The sequence below is a fragment of the Ciconia boyciana genome, chromosome 1 (assembly GCF_034638445.1).
Source record: "Ciconia boyciana chromosome 1, ASM3463844v1, whole genome shotgun sequence".
Classification (NCBI taxonomy): domain Eukaryota; kingdom Metazoa; phylum Chordata; class Aves; order Ciconiiformes; family Ciconiidae; genus Ciconia; species Ciconia boyciana.
In genome coordinates this window covers 196,855,097-196,876,654 of record NC_132934.1, presented here as the reverse complement: position 1 = coordinate 196,876,654, position 21,558 = coordinate 196,855,097, and the positions used below count along the sequence as shown (strand labels likewise).

The 21,558-nt window shown below is 39.5% G+C and overlaps 1 protein-coding gene across 1 annotated transcript in view; it reads right to left on the bottom strand.

The window, feature by feature from the left end:
* FLT1 (fms related receptor tyrosine kinase 1) overlaps positions 1-21,558 on the bottom strand; it is a 112,950-nt gene that overhangs the window by 75,094 nt on the left and 16,298 nt on the right. Inside the window, exons 3-8 of the mRNA XM_072857314.1 lie at positions 21,254-21,474; positions 11,204-11,328; positions 5,060-5,222; positions 4,836-4,972; positions 3,136-3,310; positions 1,076-1,193 (exon numbers count right to left, since the gene is read on the bottom strand). Coding sequence (XP_072713415.1) covers positions 1,076-1,193; positions 3,136-3,310; positions 4,836-4,972; positions 5,060-5,222; positions 11,204-11,328; positions 21,254-21,474 — 939 coding nt within the window. The remainder of the gene's footprint in view (positions 1-1,075; positions 1,194-3,135; positions 3,311-4,835; positions 4,973-5,059; positions 5,223-11,203; positions 11,329-21,253; positions 21,475-21,558) is intronic.

Sequence of the window (21,558 nt, the reverse complement as noted above, 5' to 3'; positions counted from 1 at the left end):
CCAAGACCATTCTCAGTCTGGTTTTTAATATCTCCAAGAATGGAGACTCCACGGCCTCTCGGGACTACTTGTTCCAGTGTTTGACCAACCTCACAGTGATAAGTAAAAAAATCAATAAAAATTCTTGTTTAAATGAATTTTTTTTTGTATTTCAGAAGTTTTGGATCTATATGTGTAGTCAACAAGCGCAACCATTAAAGAAACAGAAAATACTGTATAAATGGCTAGCATCAGCTTCACTTTCGCCCCTTAACTTTCCATGTGGAGCTATAAATGTAAGGGTTTTGTAAAACAAAACAAAATGTTTGGAGCAAAAGTAATTTCTGGCTGTGAGTAACATGAACGCTCACTGTTCATGTATGTATGGTTTGTTTTCTTAATCAGTCTTGTCATAGACCCTTTGTTAAAGTGCAATGAATTGAGCCAGAGCGCTGGTATTTAAAATGATTTAAACAAAACCCCCTTGAGATCATGAATAGATAACATTGTTTTATATGAAAGTGGTTTGGGTTAATACAAAAAACTGTTCAAAAGATTTCTTAGCACAGTATACGTGAGCCAAAGTGAAAGCTCCAGTCACTAAAGTAGATCTTCAACCTGCAGATCACTATATAATAAACTTAACTTCCATTGCTTTTCTAATAGTGCATGCCTGTATGACTCAACTCGGTCAGTTATTTTTAATGAAAGCCGCCTTTTCTTTCTCCTACTGTCTGAAAAGCAAGTTCAGTCTCATATCTAGGTCTGAGTGAAGTTGGATGCAACACTTCAGTCAAGGTAGAGATACTTAGCTGTAGGGTGTCCATTGATTTCAATAACAGACATATCTAACATATTTAAGGATCTGAGCTTTAAACTTTCCAGACCTCCTTTTTTGCACTTACAAAATGGAGATAATGTTCTTATAAATTGTTAAAACCCAGGAAGACCCTGAAACTTCCCAAAAAACTCCACAACTGCATTGTCTGAAGTTTGTTGCCATTTCAAGGGGACTTATCTGAATATTTTACCAAGATATTATTTTTCATCTAAAAAGACGTCCAGTGTGCATATGTGGAAGTAACTGTTGTCCTACCATATAACCTCTGGAGAGGGAAATGCCTTCACTTTCATTGACAAACGATAGGATTTTCTTCCAGCTACAGCCTCCAGCGCAGTTTTTCTTCGGCGTTTCAAATTAATGAACATTTTATCTTAAAGAAAAGAAAAAGAGTGCACCTATATTACTGATTTTTCAGCTTGCAAAAACAGCTTCTCTACTAAAGAGAACAGGAATCCAAATAAAAATTATCTTTAATAATTTCGGTGTTCCCACATGGCAACAGCAAGAATAAAACCTAACCTCCTAAAGATGTAAAAAATATAGAGAAGAATACCACAACTATACAAGAAACTGAGATACAGTTCCCAGGCCATGAACCTGCCTGGACAAGATACGCTTTAGCCAAAATTCATGTTGTGCTTCAGTCAGAAAAAAAGGCACTGGTTTCTACACAAGAGAGATAAGGTGGTTTGTGGTACATGGGAAGCTGAACTGGATGAGCAGATGACCACTTCACCCCTAAAGGCCAAGAATTAATGAATGTTCCCAAAGAAAATATTCTGCTAGACAGGACTTCAGAGAAACAGCAAAGGAAAAGGCAGAAACTTTCTGTATCATTGGTAAACAGCTGTTTCATCAAACAAACAAATCTTATCACTTCATTGGAACATTCTCAACCTGCTGGAATTCATTCTTTTCCAGTTGTACTGCCCCATATTTCAAACTCTCTGGCAAGTTGATGGGTTTAACCACAGGCAATAAAACAGAATATTTGTACAATATATTGAAAAATCTTCTTTTTTTCCCCAAAATGCCCCTAAGCAAAATAAAACTTTCAAAACATGGAAAATTGTTTGAGTGTCCTTTTGATAGTACTATGGTGCAATATTAACTCACATTATGGACTGCATAAGGATGTTGGATATCTGTTAAACAAGTGCAATATTTAATCACACTTGCCATGTACATTGAAAATAACATGGAAAAGACAAATCAGTAGCTTAATTACACAAGTCAGGTTATACTTAAGGATACAACCCTGATTCTGCAAACCCTTATTCACACAGGCTCTTTCTAATATGGGTATCCCATAGATGGAGCTGCTTATATGAATAAGATTTTACAGGCTAGCTTCAACAATTCCAGCTTCTCTGACTTTAATTTTAATCTAAAACTCAGTTTCTGATAGCTTCAGACTTATCTGTTCAAGAATATAAGAAGTTGATATCATGATTCATCTTATGTTCCTAGTGACTTAGTCCAAGGTTTAAACAGAGAAAATGGACTGAAATACTCTCTAAGAATACCATGATCTGGTGCTTAGTCCATACTTCCAGATGACAGAGAAAAGATAGACCACTGAAAACACAGAAAAAAAATCAATATTCTGACCATGACTCATCTGTTGTAGACAACACTCACCAACCACTTGGTCATTAATACCAATGATGCTCCAAAGATCCTGGATAGTCCTGATTGTAACAGGCTGCCACAAAGAAGGTAGCTTCTTATAAAGTCCCAATGCACAAAATTCCTAATTCACATAAGCTTGAAATAACAAGGAATTTCCATATCTCACAGGAAGCCCAGGCAGACAGGGAACCCGTTTAAGGCTCTGACTGTAAAACCACATTAATGAGTTGCAGTATCTTGTGCTTGTTTCAGTTTTTTGAATGGTCTAGCAGCTACCTGCTCCATGTAGAGCTACTGTATTTATTTCTTCTTCATTTTTCATAGGAAACAATAAACAAGTACTGTAGAAGAGGAAGTGGGATTCTGTTTAAATTCAGCTTGTACTTTTTTTTTTCTTTCCCCAAACTACAGTTTAACTGGTTGCTTCTGCCAGAACTGACTGAAGAGAGGGTCATCACAGTACTTAGCAGACAAGAGTGATCAAACTGAACATTAACATGTCTACTGCCAACAATACAAAACAGTCATGGAAGAAAAGGGACATATTCTCTCTGGTCTCCCTCCTTTTTCTACCAATGATGAATGTGCTATGAATTCACTTCCACCTTGTGTCAAGCTATCATATGACTGAACTTGGTACATGAGCATTCACTATTCTACAAATCTGCAACATTTCTTACCGTAAACAATGACTGTTGTGTTAACAGCTTTGTTTGATGGTCCACTCTTCACGTGGCAGGTATACTGGCCTTTATCAATATCACGCACTTTGTCAACAACGAGGATACTGTAAAAAATATTGGCTTCTGTGTTCTTCCGGTCAATGCGCTGTGTTACAGAACCTCTTTTCCTTGCCTATAAAAGCAAAAATGAACAAGAAAGAGGTTAATCAAACCAATTTTCATGATTACTAAGATTTTTATTTTACTGTACTGCCACCATACTTTAATAAAAAAATCCAGATCCCTCTGTACAGCACAGACATGCAAAAGATGCCTAACATTTCCAGAGAGTCAACAATAAAAATCAGAAGTAACATTATATGGCAATTCATTCCTATCTTCACCAAAGTTGTAATAGCATCCAAACTAGTTCTTTCCAGATGAAGATCATCCCTTCTGTATGGCCTGCCGTACCAACATGCCCAGCCCCTCATTGCTCCATTGTCCAGCATTGCTCATAAAAATCCCTGGAGTCACTGGTATATAGCTTAGTGCCTGGATTCAGTGTCCATAGGCAGCAGACATAGAGAAGAAGAGGGCATTAGCAGAAGAAGGGGAGAATTCTGGAAACGCTATAGGTGGAAAAGGGACTAGATTTGGCAAGGGAATAACAGGGTGGAACTGAAGATAATGTGAGCCTGAGGAGTTATTTCCTGCAACTCCCCCTCAGCCTTTGGCCTCAAAGTTTATTTAACCCAGGATATCGCTGGTGTCTTATAAACACTGAGTACCCTTCAGTCACCATGCAAATAAAAACAAAGCAGAATTTCACAAGTGCAGTGCCTGTCTAGGGCTTGGGAAGACAGCAATGAGCAATATAATATATTTGGAGCATTTCTTGTTGCTAAGTTGTTTATTTCTGAGGTGAAAAAATGCCAGGGAAAATGGCTACAGCATGCAAGAAATGATTGCATTAATCTTCCCTATATAATGTAATCATAATTTCAGCTTGTGATTAGGCACAATGAGTGACATAATAAATGATCTCAACTTGAATCACCAGCATAAATCAAACTGACATGAAAGGAATGGGAGTTGTAAACCTTAAACTAATGTCGAATTTCGTATCAGCTTTACACGGACTCCCTGGCAGTTATTCTGTAAGTGACAAATATTTATGAGGATGCTCCCAATATGGGGGGAGGAGAAGCACATTCAAGATCATTCCTGTAGTTGTCAAAACAAGAGGATTGTTCATGTGACACTTAACAAATTAGATTTCAGCTAGCTAAATCAAAATATTTTTTCTAAATGTGCTTCAGTCAGGTGCCTGACTGTCTGCCAGTCTTTGAAATGAATGTGCTGAGAAAGACAGTCTTGCTGAAAACTTTTTTGTCACAAGAGAGAGTCCCTGCCTGGGACTGGGTGATAAATTTCTACCATTTCTCCAGCTTGAAAAGAAGCTCCCAGGGATGGAACAACTCTAGCATTTGCTCGCAATTATGCAATATAACCAGAGTACATTGTGTAAACATGTTTACTTATTCCATTAAGCACCAGAAAGCAAAAAAGAAACTTTTAAAGACATGTCAGCAAGGGTCAAACTGATGGAATGCGAACCATGGCAAGCATTTCAAGGCAAAATTCCTCCCAGGATGCTAGATGCAGCGTCATCTATGGGAAACCCATGGATTCTTCATGTCAACCACAGCACTCACCTCTCCAGGATAAGTCCACGTCATCTGCACTCTGGTGTTCCAGGCTGCGGTGACAGTGCAGTTAATTGCCAGGCTGTCTCCTTTCAGCAACTTGACAAGACGCGGGGTGCTTAACTGAACATCAAAAATTGTGTTGGCTGCACGTGATGAAGAGAAAGAAAAGTGAATAATGTCACCAGGGCAGAGTGCTTTCTGAAAGACGGGGAGTGGAGAACGCGACTTACTCTCTCGGTGCGTTAGGTACTTTGTGCTATACTTGTGTCCACCGACGGTTGTCTCACAGCTCAGGAGCCCTATGAATTTGTAGGTTGCCTTCGGTATACTGAAGCCTTTCATGCTGTCCCAGATTATTGTCCTGCCATCGGGAATTAGGGTTTCTCGTGGAATCTGGAAATGTCAAACATGCGTCATAAAAACAACTCATCCTCATGCCACTCTCTAATCAAAGCAGCCTAATAAAAAGGAATGGGAAAAAAATACCCTAAAAAAATGCCAGTCAAAGTAGAAAGGATGACATTTAATTATGCAGACTTTTCAAGTCACGTTTTCATCACAAAATAGAGGAAAAATCTGGGTGAAGAATGTGAATGTTTTATTTGTTTCCAAGATTTCATTATTTATAACAGGATGTAATTTATGACACAATAGATTGACACTATCATTAGCCTCAGCTCTTTGGCTGCTATTCTGTTGGCTCCCTGTTGGCAGCTAAAGTGCTCGTCTTGGCGAACCTTTGCAATTAAGTATCCTGGTTTTACCACTGAGACACAAATACACATTTTTCAATGGAGGTGACAAATGGACTTAATTTGCTGTAATTTCATGGCTTTAAGAAATTCCTGCCAGGATTCAATCTGATGCTTCTCACGTTTGTGTTGTCTAAAGGACTGGACTGTTTAAAAAAAACACATTATGGGTATGAATGCTTGTTCCAAAGCTGACAGGTCACAGAATACACGTCTCTAAGTCATTACGTACAACACGGAGTGCAAATTTTAAATTCACAAAGCTTCCTTGGACACTTTTATTGAGAACTACTGATCATACTTAATGAGAAAAGTCATATTGACTAGAGATTTTCAAAGGACTCCTTGAAACACTAAATACATCACATTTCCACAGAAAAAGTTTTCAGCACATTTTAAAAATTTGGCACTTTTAAGTCCCTCAGAAGTTGAGGACCCAACAAGTAAATAGTGTCAATCTGTCAGATGTTTTTAAATTTAAGACCTGAAATCTAATACAGACTAAAATATTATCACGTTACAACAAATATTCACTTTGTCAGCAGTACAAATTATATTTTACATTAGGATCCTTTGAGTTTTAAGCCCCATTTTAATAAGGTATCAAGAAAACCATGAAAAAGCAAAGCATTACATAGGCATTAAAGCTCAGACAAGACCCCTTGTTTTCACATCATGCTTTTGTTGTTATGCCTTATCAATGGAATAAATACCACCGTTTGGATAACACAGAGATTAGCCATGAATACAAAGCCTGGATGTGACTCTACTGTTATAAAGCCTGCTTTTATGGTAAAAATAACATATTTTTAGAGATGGCACATAGCAGAGTTTGAGTGAATTAGTGCCCTAAGCAAAGACCTCTGGGTCAGCTAAGCATCTTGCAGCCCATCACCTCTCACTGTGCACTCAGTCTCACTAAGTCCCCTTCATCTCTTTCTTCCCCTTTATTTGAGCAGAGGACTTGTGTGTTGGCCAGCCCTCTCCTTCCTATGGCCAAAGCCAGCACGGGTGGCTGCCAGAGGCTGGGGGAAGCGTGGCTGCCCAGCGCCTTACTGCATGGTAGAGCGTCTCTCCAAAACATGGCACCCTCGATGCTGCCTGCTCAGCGCATGCTGAAAGCTGCCCTTGAGATCACCTCCACTCATCTCATGCCATTTCCTCCAACAGAAACACACAGTGAATCAAATGAACAATAATTACAGAGCACAAAATGCTGTGGTAGACTTCCTTATCTTTACAACAGCTGATAAGATGCTCTAATAAGCATGCAAATCAGGGGGGAAGTGTGTATTACACACACACACAAGTGAAGCCCATTACATTGTAGCCTGCTGGCTACCATTCAACAATATCTCGGACTTCAAGAGCTCTGTTGCCATTCCTGTTCTAAATAAAACAAATATTCAAGCTTTGGTTTAACTAGTTCAGAGTTATGCTTTCAAGGACTTCAGCTGGATTTATCCTCTTGCTGCTTTGGTGGAAACCAAACTATTTCTGAGCGTATTCCTCTATAGGTTTTCATATATACCATGAAGAGAGAGTCAAGTCAGAGCTTCAGAGCCTCCCTAGACTGACATTTCCCAGGGAATGCATTCACTTCACATTAATTAGTTAATTGATGGCTTACTGAATTTGTATTAGCCTTACTCCAGGAATGTGAAAGTAACTAAAACACCCAGGAAGTGTCCGGGTCTTGGAAATAAAGTGCTCATAAATATGATCCTGTTTTGCAACACTGAATGTTGTTGGTTGTCTATATATCCAACAGGCACACCTGCCCTGGAGGCAAATCTTTGCCTGCACAGTTTAGTCATCTGACACCCCTCAAAAACAGCTAAAGCTACACCTTTTTGTGTAGTTTTTTGCAGCTTTGAGACTAAAAAGTTGCACACACTCACACATGAAATCATAAATTGACATTTTTAATTTACTGTATGGAATACTTTAGAAGACTGAAGTCTATGACTACCAAAAGACCACTGTGACACAGCTGGTCTCTGGCTAAGTTGGGGAAACAAGATACTGCCATAAGTCCCTTTCAGAAAGTGGAAATACCAGGATTTTGTCTCAGAAGAGACCAAGGGCAGTGGCTGGTTGCTCTCCCTCACGGCCCTTCACAGCTCTACCCTCTCTCCTTACTTGCTTCCATTTCTTACCCAGCTCTCCTCCATGCTGTTCTCCTCTGCCAACCCCCCTGGTTCAGATGACCTGTTTCCCACTCTCAGAGAAGCACAGTTGCTTTGCTCTGCCCTAAACCAGCTTCCAGGCCACCACCTAGACACGTGGCATCATCACCATGATGATCACTGCATGGATGGTACAGGACAGAGGATCCCAGAATCACACAATAATTTAGGTTGGAAGGGACCTCTAGAGGTCACCTGGTCCATCCCCCATGCAGAGCAGGGACAATGTAGTTCAGGGCCTTGTCAAAAAAATTGGCCATTTGGTCATCACAGAGAGAAGTAGAAAACCTATGAAGAAACACAGTGCTAGAACAGGGAGATTTCCACTGAAGCAGCAGAGGATAAATCCAGCTAAAATAATAACTTACAGATGGGTACCAGCAGATAGTCAGAGGCATTCAAAGAATCAATTTGTTGCGACAGCTGCAGTAAACATGGAATTTACTGTCTACATACTTATCTGCATGAACCACATCACTGTGGCTCCCAGTGCAGTCTTGGCCTTTTACCTTCTTTGTACTTTGTTTCAAACTAGACTTCAGTTTCTTTTGGTACAGGCTGTGCCTCCTTCTTTGCTCAGCACCAACCGCTGAACCTTTTTGGTACCTAGTGGCATTAACATAGTACTGCCACAAGGTTTTGGGTATATACATATGGTCAAGAGTGTATAGTCAAGCTGTGGTTCCCCACGTCTCCAAAGGCAGATTGTATTGGAAAGAGCCAGCTGAAAGTATAGTAAAAATGTACATTAGAGTTTTGAATGCTTGTCTTTTCTTTCATGTTTCCCCTTCCATCAATTTGGGAAGGATGAGGTGACATTATTAAGAATTCAGACTGTCCAGGTGTGTGACTCTCAACATCCTTGGGTTTTTTTCCTCTTTTTGTTCCTTATACTGAAGCTTATTTACCTCTATTCCTGTGAATGTCATTGTTGACTTTATGACAGAGAATCCAAAAGGAGAGTAAACAGAGGGATCAAACCATTGTACCAAAAGGTGATGTTTTCTCTGTTTAGCAAGATGAGAGCAACTGAAGAGGCAAGAGAAATGCATATCTTAGTTGCAATAAGGTTTATCTTATTTTAGGGATCTTGAATGAGGCTGCCAGAATCATATTGATAGGGATGATGGTTTCAGAGGCTCTGGATATCTGTCTATTAAGCATTAGATCAAAACTATCAATTGATTTCACAGGTCTTCATATGATGAAGAACAGAAAGGGCCATTAGCTGTTGCAGATATAGGTTATAACAGGACCTGAAGGCTGGATTTGAAATAGGAATGAAAAGCTCCATCCCCATTTCCCAACCCCTGTTTTATTGGCTTCTTGATTTTTAAGACTACTCCTATGTTGTATATGATTGCCATGCTATAGCATACAATTTGTACAGATGTGCAGCCTAGAAGATGGAGCAATACAGTATCTCAAAAGGGTTGACTAAGGTGAAGATGCAGCTTTAGTAAAAAAATAATTTGTAGTGTTGAAGATGGACAATAAACGTTCCTTGCATCGGTCCACTAAAACTAAGAAGTAGCACTGCACAGGAACAAAATGCTGGAGGCAGTGCTCACACAACTGTCCCGACAAGTCCTTTCAGAAGAGAGAGATTACAAAAAAATGTTCCATATTTTGACTTCCTGGCAATATAGAATGCAGAATCTAATTACTCTAAAGCTGGGATTTTCTTTCCAGCTCCACAGGACTGCATTATGGGGACACTGACTTCTTCCTTTATTGCTAAATGGAAAACACAGAATAGCTTTTGCCAGCTCTCCAGTAGTTTGCCTGCAGCTGTGAAATGCATTTAACACACCTCTTAATTGCTATGTGAGCAAAAACTTGCTGGAATCTTCATACACGGGTGTCACAGATTATAAATAAAGTAAGATATGATGTAATGCATTGTAGTTTACATACTTCAGGAAATTCTGGGGTGAATTAGGGAACACATTTATTTTTCCTGGAATGCAAAACATGTAAGCAACCAATCCTTTCTTTCAAGACTTGGCTCCACCTCCTCTTTCTCTTTCCCAGAATATTGCATCTGGTTTTGATGGTGTAAAGATGCATCTTACACCACAACGCCAAGCTAAAGGCAAGTTGATATGAAAAAAAGAGAGCAGATATGTCTCAATCTTCTCCAAATAAGGAGAAGAAAAAGTATTTTTATATTGTTTAATAAGAGAGAAACCTGACAGGAATTTTCTCAGTTAGGAATTTAATATGCTAAGATTTCAGATGTGACAATACCGTGCTCAAGTAAGTTCCCACTTTACAAAATCCACCCTATGGAAAGCCAAGCCTCATCTACTTTTGATTCTATAGCCACAGAATCGTGTGCATCATCCACCCCTGGCGCACTTCTTGCAGGAGAACCATGTTTGCGTGTGTACACACACACACGGTAACATCCTAGGTCAGATTACTTTCTTTTCTCTGCATTTTGCTTTCTTTTATGTGATTTAACAGGTGGAAACCAAGAGGCAAAATCAGTATCAATATTAGCAAAGCAGCACTGGATAGAATTTGTAAACCTCTAGGTCAAGTTAAAACACAGGATCAAATCTGTGGCTGTTGTAAAACTCTATAGTCAAAGAGGAATCAAAGACTTGTATTGATCTAGATAAGCATCTTACAGTGGTATTGTTTGGCAATTACCAAACAATGTTTTTCTATGAAAATTATTAGGAATTAATAAATGAAAAATTATTATATAATTATTATTATATAAAACGAAAATTTATTTTTCTATTTATTTTCTTGATACCAGGTACTTTACTACATACATATAGGTCCGTTAGCTGTCCATGCAACTCTCAAGGAACCTAGGAAAGAAACAGTTTCCCCAAAACGTGAAAAATGTCTAGATTTTCTGAAACTGCCCCTACCATCTCAAACTCTGCACAAGCTTCCCTACAAAGAGGAGCCATCTCCTGTCTGATCAGTGCACTCATATGGAAAAAGAAGCAGCAAAGTCGCTGGTGAAAGTGAGGTAGGGCAAAAGCTTGCAGAGATCCTCATACAGCCCCAGCAAGTCTCCAGGGACCGCACTTACTGGCCATTCCACAGGACAGAAGAGGAAAGGGGAGGAAGGGCAGGGGAAGAGGTAGGAGGAAATCTCTTCTCCTAACAAGAAATTCCTTCCTGGGCTTAAGAAACCTTTGTCAGTGAAAATGTATTAAAATGGTATGAAAAGTTTAAGTTTCTTCAGAAAACTCCCATCCAATGTAAGAGATTTGATGAATCTCTTCTGTGAGATACAAGATGAAGCCTCCAGGGTTTAAATATTTCTAAACACACTGACACCCAGAAACCTTGTTTAAGAAATACTAATTTGTTGAAATATTTCAGAAGCTTTACAATAGTTGTAAACAAACAAACAAAAAAGCATAATCCCCAATAAGACTTTCAGAGCATGCTTGGATTGAGGTACCTTTTTTAAAGTAACAGCAATGTTTGGTGCTGTGACTCTGCATGGAATGATCATTTCTCTTCCCACAGTCATATGTATTATTTTAGGTATATCACTATGCATCTCTACAAATGGATTGCCTGTATCTGCAAGAGAAGAAAAAGAAAAGGTTAATACCTGAAATCTTAAGACAGCTTATGGAAATTGTAATGGAGCATACAGCCTTGAAAGAACAGACTAGCCTTGTCCATAATGAAAGCTAGACAAAGTCCTCAAATAAATATTCTCTTTACTTTTATCTAAACAAGTTCAGCAAAATATTATTAAATATTTGAAAATACGTTTATCACTCAATATCAATAGCAGTACTTTGGTATCTCTTTTAAAATCCAGGACAGTTAAAGTACGTTTTTCCCATTACAGCATCATCTCTACTGCTGAGATATGTGTTTCTTATTCAGGGCATTTCTATTTTATTATCACCAGGAGAAGTAATTATATGGGAAGTGAGCTGAAATTCACTTATCAGGAAACCCCTACACAGGACATGTTCCTGCTCTCTGCAAGGAAATTGATGGGAAAACCTCACATTGACTTCACCAGGACAAAGAATCTACTGTGATTATCCAGCCATATTTTCAACTCTGAGAATACGGACTAGCAAGAGTTAATTATTCTCCTCCTTCCCACCATCACAATTCCTATATGTCTCTTTTGTAAGCGACAAGGTAAATGAAAATGCCAGGAAAACATTCATTCCGTTCAACTCAATAACTAAAGCTTGGCAGAGTAATTTACCGTCCCTTGAACAATCCCTTTAACAAAGGGCATTGTCATAAATAGCTTGCGCTGGGAACAGGGAACATTGCTGCTGCTATTGTTTGGACCACTTAACAAAGAGGGGTTCAAGCCACAGGCTCTGGCTCCAAATCTTCTTTGCAGGTGTTCAGATCTGAAGGTTCGGTTTGACTCCCAGTGCAGATAGACTACCTAAAAATTCACATAAGGTTTGGCTTTTAACTCTTAAAAGTGGAACATTCAGATCTTAATTCCGTGCTTATCTACAGCTCCAATGTTTTTTCAGGCAAATCCTATTATTTTCACTTAGTCAAAAATCTTAAAAAAGCAATAGAAATCTTTCTTGGAAAATAAATGAGTAAAGCTAGCAAGAACTGACTGTTTATAAAACCTTAAATTGCAATACTTTACTAAAGTGTTCCGGTCCCAGACTTCTGCATATTGACCTATGTTCACTCAAGTAGTTCTTCAAATGCATTGCTTTTGCTTCTCTTTCAAAAGTATGATCTGCACTTCCTAGTGTCATAAAACTGTTCTGTCCTTAAGATATTATTTTCTTATTATATGCAATAATATTTTTGTTTGAGACATCAAACAGCAAGAGAAGCAAATTCTACTTGAATTTATACTGGGGACAATCCTAAAGTAGAGTATCTCAAATGTACCCTAGGATATGGAAGAAGTTTTCCTGAAGAGGTTTAATGAAACTGTTACCCAAACTTTCTGAAAGACTGCCACAATGCTTTATTTAATAATAGGTGTTAAATGTCCACTGAGATCGCAAAAGGAACTTATGAGTAATAGAGGATGCATATGTAATAAAAAATACCCTAAGGACTTGTTAGGCTGACGTTTCCTCTGCAATACGATTCAAGGAAAGACCAAGAATGAACCTGTTTGTAGCATGGTGAAAAGAACCCTTTTTGTTTTTCAGGGGCTGCAACCACAGAAGAGGTCACCTGCCCCTTAACATCACCAGACAAACGGATTTACTACTCCCCAAAGACTCGTTCATCTTTGTCACAAAATTAAGAGCTCCTGCCCAAAACCAGCAAGCTTTGCAAAGTAGTTTCCTGTATCATAATCTCCAGATCATTACAAGCGTGAGGAAGAGATGTTCTGGGGACTACCGGTGCTGTCTGCAGACACAGTGTCACCACTGACTGATGCCAATATCGAGGCAGTGGGGGCTGTGCAGCTCAGACCTTGCAGGATTCCTGCCCATCCAAAGGCAGGGATAGGAAACAAGCACAAAACACCACACTCGGCTTTTTTTTCTTCTTCTGCAATAGAAATGCACATTCGCGCCTGGAGAAGTCAATGAAGTGCTCTATAAAAGTCAACTGAATGCCCTAGCTGCTCTCAGTAGGCTTTAAAGCTCAGTCACAGCCTTTCTTGGTACACTCCCTGCAGTGGTACGCCAAGGCGTCTCTGTGCCCCCGCTATTCGCGTGCAGACCTCCCATTGACATCACTGGGGACTTCCGCCATGGGCCAAAGGGCAATCGATGGCCCCAAGTGCTCCAAATGTCTTCCTGCTTTTGATTAAAAGAAATACGCATCATGTTTCCTAGCACGGTTTTGTTTTCATAATGAGTGTGGAGGCTTTTCCTGATTCCCTTTGATTTTATTCTCCTTCTGTCTTAATGGCCATAAGGCGATCCTCTTGGTGCCTCAAGACCAAAATCTGGTGCAGGCTCTACCAGCTTGAATCAGGCAAAGCCGAACTCACAGCAGCACCAGGGCAGGTTATGCCACGTTGGCAGAGTGTGCCAACAACATGGAATCCTTCTGTCCCCCAAATAATAGCACTCCTTGCTTCTTTTTTCCTCTTTCCCTCCCATCATAGCCCTAGCTATTGCCAGTGGCTCCTGCTACATTTCCTCCCTGTTCCTTCCTGAGAGGAGGTAAATGCCATCCTTCCCTGAACAGCTGGCTGACAGCACGTCTGGGATGACCTAACCTCCCACCAGCGGTCTTCTGGGCCAGCTTCACTCACTTTTATGTTCAGAAAGCTCTAGACATAAAAGGAACATCATGGATTGACCTATCTTGAAGACCACGTCCAAGTTACACATTCAGCTCCATCGGCATTTGGAATGGAAGATCTAAGAGGGTTGACCTTGTTTTTTGAATTTTTGCTTGGGTTTGTTGGGTTTTTTGTTTCAGAGCTGCCTGCAATGGTAGCAAAATGAAAGATGGACAGCCAGAATTATTTGCATATACTAAACGTTACTTTAAGTCAGTTTAATGTATTTTTAAATTGTGCCTGGAATTAATGACTGTGTGCTGGTTTGACTGTGTTCCTTACAATATCTCTCAGTTACAATCAACATGAAACCACAAAGAGCATTCATGAAATCACAAAATCCATGAAGGTCACTTGTTATATTGTTAAAGAACATAAATAGCAGCTTTTTATTAAGCTGGTTTGCAGCCAGATACAAACTTGATAAGAGACTTAGCACAAGCAATATTATGTCTGGTATCAGTAACCTGTCTAGGCTATTTATGGGATTTGCACAAACAACTAAATTAGCCAACACTGAAATGCCAAGTTCAGAAAAGATGGAGAGGTTCTTTATTTCCACAAGCTTCAGCTACTGTTCTTGGGTTTGTTTTGTTTTTAATAATCTGAGCTATGTAAGTCAGAGTACTTACACATACATTTGCAAGAAGAAAAGTCTCTGCAGGAAGGTCTGAGCTTCTTGAAATCTCTGAAAGTTTGTCCTCAGAAGTTCTTCCAAAATACCTACTTACACTTGGCTCATCATTAAGATATTTTTCAGGCTGAAAGAGCCAAAACAGTTTCCTTACATTCACATAACACCCTTTTCCCTCATGCACGTGAAGAGGACCAAAGTCTTTACTAAAGTACAGATATGCAAACTTCATTAAAGTTAATGGGCCAATTGCCAAATTCCCCTTTGCATTGTAGGGATTCACCCTAACTAACTTTATTTATCCCAGCTAAATTAGTAGGGCTGTTCAGCAGTAATTCGAGGAGAACCTTGCACACCAAGAGTGGCTCTCATCTCACTTACATGTCTAAAATATAGACATTTCTCACTGAGCTAGGTGGCCAAACTGTTAGTGTTGTCACTGGGGAGAAAGGGGGAATTCTGCCATGGGGCTCATCTGACTTGTTTTAGACATCTGTTTTATGACGAGATTAATCATGCCCTAGAACAGGCACCTATTCAACCTGCTCACATGTAGGTGTCTATGTTCTTTAAGAAAAAAACATCCCGTTTGTGTGTCTGGAAACACAACACTTATCTGCAAGAAGGGCTTTTCCACTCTTGTCTCTTTTTAGCCTCTAAAATAGTACTCTTCAAATGATTTCTAAACCTTGAAGGAAGACTTGAGATATAAATTAATAATCACAGAAGTCCAAGACAAAGAAAAAACAAAAAGGAGGGGAATACTTTATATCTGGAGCACATTCAAACACAAAGCATTGCTAGCATAATTGTACAGTGATTTTTAGGCAGGGTTTGTTTGTTTTCCTTTGGGGCTAGTTATACTATGCTATCATCGACGTAGGTCCATAACACACATAAAACATGCTTAAAAGTCTTAAGGAAAAAATATTCTTACCCACATTAGCCAGGAAATCCACCCTAGAGCAATTACTACGTTCAGAAAGCGATCTCTAGAAAGGCTAATGGACATTAGCAATACTTTTTCAGATGTATCCCTCCCTCACGATGGTTCATCTTGGACATGTATTTCTGTTTCAGTAGGAGCTATAAGCCTTGGTGAGGAAGAAGGACCTCAGAGGGCTTAGTGCACAGCCTTTGATGCTGCCAAGGCATCCACACATGCTCCGCTCAACACAGTGTACTATAATGTGAAGTCCATGTACACACAATGACAAAAGCACAGCAATTATAGGTAATTGACGTCAGCAAGAGGGCTCTGTTTTGTAACAGGAACCTCATTAGACACTAAAAATGTGTCTACATACTTGCTACAGCTGGAACATAGTTTAATTTCAACTAGTTTCCTTTTCATAACAGAAGTGCTATCATATTATTGACTCTGACATAAGCCAAAACCGTACTGCTCATACGTTAAAACTGTGCCAAAAGCAAAGACACAAAAAAGACACAGGGGAGGAAGAGTTTCCCAGACCTCAGCAGGCTCTTCTGTCAGTACATTATTTCTGAATAAGAAGAAGAAAAAGGAAAAAGATGACAAAAATCTCCCTTTTTGTTAGCTTTCAGGGTGTTTTGTCTTACTGCTTTTTTCACCTGTTGAATTATTTTGACTTTGACACTTCTGATCTTGAGAGACCCTTTTGGGGACCTCTTTTGATGCCCGCCTTGTTCTGCAACGTAATACCTTTAGGGTTACAGGAGTCAATCCATTCAAGCTAAATGTTAAATCCACGTCAGTTCTGGGGCTGGATCCAGTTATCTGTCAACAAGTGGACCTCCCAAGGAGATGCCATACACTCAGCACTTGCAGAATACAACTCCAGAGTTTGAAAATGCATTCAAAACCCCAGATGTTTTGGCACTTTGAAGGCTTACATTTTGAACCATTCACTAATGCTAAAGCTCTTCATTCTGGACTTTCCAACCTGAGACACACCTCAAGCCAAATATCCAAAACTGGTGGATATGTTTGACATTCCAGGCATTGGTGAGTACAAGTACTCTCAGGACTTGTACCTTTAATTACCCAGTTCTGATTCATCTCACCTGACTTAAATAACCTCAAAGCAAGACACCTATTCTAAGCTTGTTCTCCACATTCCTTGTAAAGTCAGTGATGAGAAATACTTACCAGAAGGTCCTTTTTTCTCTCTGTTAAGTACAGAAAGAGAACAGACAACTGACTTAGCCTAGAGGTCTGATTTTGAAACAGAATATTTTGAATGGTGCTTGATTGAAGTACCAGTACATGTCTCGCTTTGCAAGGAAAAGATTGCGGGCAGAAGACATGCACAGAAGGAGTGCAAGGAGAGACAAGGAGAGGGAGAACTTTGACTAAGAAATGGGCTAATACCCTGAAGCCATGTACAACTTCACTTGGAGAAAAATTCTCTGTTGCAGTAGAATTAAGACATTACTTTTGTATATCAATAGCTGAAAGGTACCTTCATGACAGGAAGTAGCAGCACTTTAACTTGAATCAAGTTTGTTTAAATTCTTATAAAAATCTAACCTTGATATATCAATATAATTGAACTCGCGTGCTTTTCCTCTGTCATACCATGGGAACAATCGATCAAAGGTGAGAGATGATGAGAGTAGAGAATGAAGAGAACTGCACATTTTTGAAGAAAGTGAGTGAGCTCCAGCAACTGGAAAAGAGTGTCTTGGAGATACTAGAACAAAGGCAGGCTGAAATAAAAGCCTTTAGCACTGTCCTCAGGGAAATCTACATAGGTTTCAAAACAGCCTGCTGATAACCTGGTGTTTCTTAAACATCTTTATTCCATAATTATCTCTTTTCAAGCAGAAAATTCCCCGTGCCTCACTCCAATGTATGCAGTGATCGTTCATTACAAGTCTTTCCATTTTACTACCAGGCTGCAGTTGCATAACAAAACAAAGATCAGAGCAGCTTTTGGTCCGAGACAGTGGAGAAACTGGCAAAGAGACTTTGCTTCATTTCAGATTTTTCCCGTGGCTCGTGGTGGAAGTCAGGCCATCAGTTTTCTCAGAGCAAAGTCCAAGGCTCTTAAGAGAATTCATTTCCCTCGCTTGACGTCTCAATTCCTGAGCTGTGTGTGGTCAAGAGCTGCGGTGGCACACACTGCGCACTCACTCCCTTGTGCAACTCAGTAGTGACCTCTCCAGCTGAAAGAAGGGTGGTGTCAGGACTAGCTCCTGAAAGAAATGTCACCAGCCTGCCTGTTCTTGATCACCCAAACACAGGGCTTCAGAAATGCTTCACTGGGGCATGCGGGACTTGCAGTCTCCTACTCATCGTCTTGCATCTTGGTTTTGTCTATAGAAGCTCATCTTCTGCCATAGCATACACTCATTACTGAACCAAAGGACTTACTGGCTTTATTGTTTTTTTTTTTTAAATCCAGTTCATATTCAGTATCACTCTAATTACGGAAATGAATAACATTTTTTAAACAATAAGCGATGACTTCCTGTACAAACAATATCAACTTTCCTGATTCGGATTCTGTGTTTGTAAATAGCAACTATTTGTTCTCATCTGCAGCATGCTAAGACATGGGAAACAGGCACCTCGGAGATCCACATGGAGCTAATATGGGAAATGGACTGACACAACGTCCTGCCACAGGAAACAATACAAAACTAGGAGGAACCCAAATTTTACAAATGTTTATTTCCTAAGCGCCCACAAATTAATTTAAAATAAAACTAAACTCAAGAAAGGTAGTCTTCATAGAAGGTTTCATTACCCCCATCTCACCCCCATCTGAGCCAAATAATTGAATTTCATGCATGTTCACAGAAACAACGACTTATATTAAGACATTCCTTAAGTATTTTCTTTCCAAATGCTAACGCTACACTGATCAGAAAGGGTGGGTTTTGGCACCTGGTATCTTGTTTCTTTTCAACCTACTCAACAATTCTTCCTGCAACTGTAAATTTTTGGAGGACTAATATACCTTTCCCCACCTTAGGGCAGAGTGACACTTTCGACAGGCATTACATGAACAGTTACCTTGCAGCCTCCATCGTTATCTGTAGTTTGCCCTAACTCTCTGTGCTGGTTTTGGCTGGGATACAGTTAACTTTATTCATAGTAGCTAGTGTGGGGCTATGGTTTGGATTTGTGCTGGAAACAGTGTTGATAACACAGGGATGTTTTAGCTGTTGCTGAGCGGTGCTTACACAGAGTCAAGGCCTTTTCTGCTTCTCACCCCACCCCACCAGTGAGGAGGCTGGGGGTGCACAAGAAGCTGGGAGGGGACACAGCTGGGACAGCTGACCCCAACTGACCAAAGGGCTATCCCATACCATATGGCATCATGCCAGCACAGAAAGCTGGGGAAGAAGAAGGAAGGGGGGTACATTTGGAGTGATGGCGTTTGTCTTCCCAAGTAACCGTTACACGTGATGGAGCCCTGCTTTCCTGGAGATGGCTGAACACCTGCCTGCCCATGGGAAAGAGTGAATTAATTCCTTGTTTTGCTTTGCTTGTGTGTGCGGCTTTTGCTTTACCTATTAAACTGTCTTTATCTCAACCCACGAGTTTTCTCACTTTTACCCTTCCGATTCTCTCCCCCATCCCACCAGAGGGGAGGGAGCGAGCGGCTGTGTGGGGCTTAGTTGCTGGCTGGGGTTAAACCACGACACTCTCATATGTGCTTACTAGCACACAATCAACACTTAAGTGTAAGAAATTGGTTTTCAGTAAAAAGGATTGTTAAATTAAAAAAAATTAAGATGCTAAAGAGGTCTAAGCTTGACACAGGTTTGTCCCTTAAACATTTTAGTATTTTGGCAAGTAAGTTAGGAGGAGAAATGTAATCTAATCCTATCTTCAAGAGCGACATCAATGTTTAATGACTGAATGTCCTTGAAAAATCAACAAAACCAAGACACTCAAGCAGTCTTCCTTGGGGGGGTGGGCGGCACAGGACTATACAAAAACTGTTTCTCCAATGATATGTTTCTCTTCCATCACCATGTGAATGACGTAGATAACCTTGGCTCACATTCATCTAACTGACGATCTCTTTCAGATGCAAGCAAGCTACATGCAACTCGGGAAGCAGTGAAGAGTTAGAAAGACTGGTTGTGCCTTCCATTTGTAAAAATTCAGGATCCAGAAAAATTAACACTTTGAACAGGAAAGAGACCAAGAGAACATAAAGGAATCTCTTATAAAGTGGGTTTAGCAGAGAGGTTCTCACTCAGAGTCACAACCATCCTTGCTCTTCTCATGTGGTGAATGGAGATGATTGTGGGTAGATCTCAGGTAGAGATGACATCCAAGGTGGGAGGTTCGAGAAGGTCCCATGATGGGAAACTTGCAAAAGTAATCCAAGAAAATTTTAAGTTTTCCTAGGCAGCAGGAAATGTTGATCACTAAATGAATAACCTACTTTGGTTATGCTTCCATGGATGCATCTGTAGTTGGATATCCAGTGAATTATATTAAAATAGCTGGGTGAGAAAAACACTCTGCGGTATATTTCAGATGAAGGAAAGCAGGATGAACAGCATGAATTATTCAATAATACTCAATAAAGTAACACACAATAATGGGGGGAGCTATCTTATTTTCTATCACTGTAGTGAGAGGTCCACTTCATTCTGCTTTTTCACAGCACCAGTCCCTCTCTCTGTCTCACAAAATGAAAACAAAGGCTAATTCACTCTGATGTGAACTCATTAGAAGCAGCAGACACATAAGTTGGAAAACTTCCAGTTGCACATTCTCTGTAATATGGGCTTTCAAAATCTGTGAATCCTGATATCTTACAGCAATCTATTAATTTTATTCTGTAAAAATCAAGAAAAACTAAAATATAAAATTAAATCCCTAAAGTGTTTACAATTTCTTCTTGTATTATTGTGTCTATTGAATTCAACTGTTCTGAGAAGTGTCTGATTAATATCCTAGAAGAAAACAGGATCAGAAAGCAATTTCTGTTATAGCCTAACTGACCTAATTCCAGTATTTCCCATACATTACACAATACTTGTTTGCTGAACACAATGCTGTGTTTAGTTTGATTCCATTTATTCTAGATTTTTTACAATCTGTGTAATGTGGACTACAGAGTATATTTTTGAATGTGACTTAACACGCAAATAGTAAATTTCTACAGCATGAGATAATTCAGTGATCTGGACAGACAGCTTTGGCATCCTTCAGCTGCCTAGAAATCTATAATCTTACACAGACAGGTTAAAGTGGATGTTGTACCAGACACATGGTTTTCATCAGTCATCATCCGATTCTGTAAGATATGATTTCTCTGATACCCATTTCACAGATTCACTTCTAGTCTACTTCCATGTGGAGTTCTATTTACTCTAGCAGACTGGTTGGATTGGGTCTTTTTCTTTCTTCATTTTTTTTCCTAACAGATAAAACACTAGCATTTGTATTTTCAAGTTCTGAGAAAGCAGATTTTATACATTAATTGGTATATATGTAATTATCATTATATTGGTATCTATGTAATTATCATTACATTTTGCAAGGCTTAAAATTTCATTCAAAACCCTGTTATTTAACCACAGCTGAACTGCCTTATTTATCCATTTTGCTGTATTGAAGTGAAAGTATCAAGAAGTGTTAAAAAACATAGTCTTACCGTTAATAAATACATAGACTGTAGATTCCTTCCTCTTTTTTGCTGGACTTGTTGGGTATTTGCAGCTATAGTTTCCAGTGTCACTTGCTTGAGTTCTGCTCAAGGTCAGACTGCTGCAGGACTGCTTCCCATTCCTTCCACAGGCATATTTAATTACTTTCAGCCTTTTGCTATCCTTACTTAGAGTTTCAGGCAAAGACCATGAATGAACCATTTCCCCCCTGCAAATACAGATAAGGAAGCAGAAACAATTATGTTGGGCTGCAATTATATCGCTCCAGTTCCCAAGCTTTCTTTTTTATTAT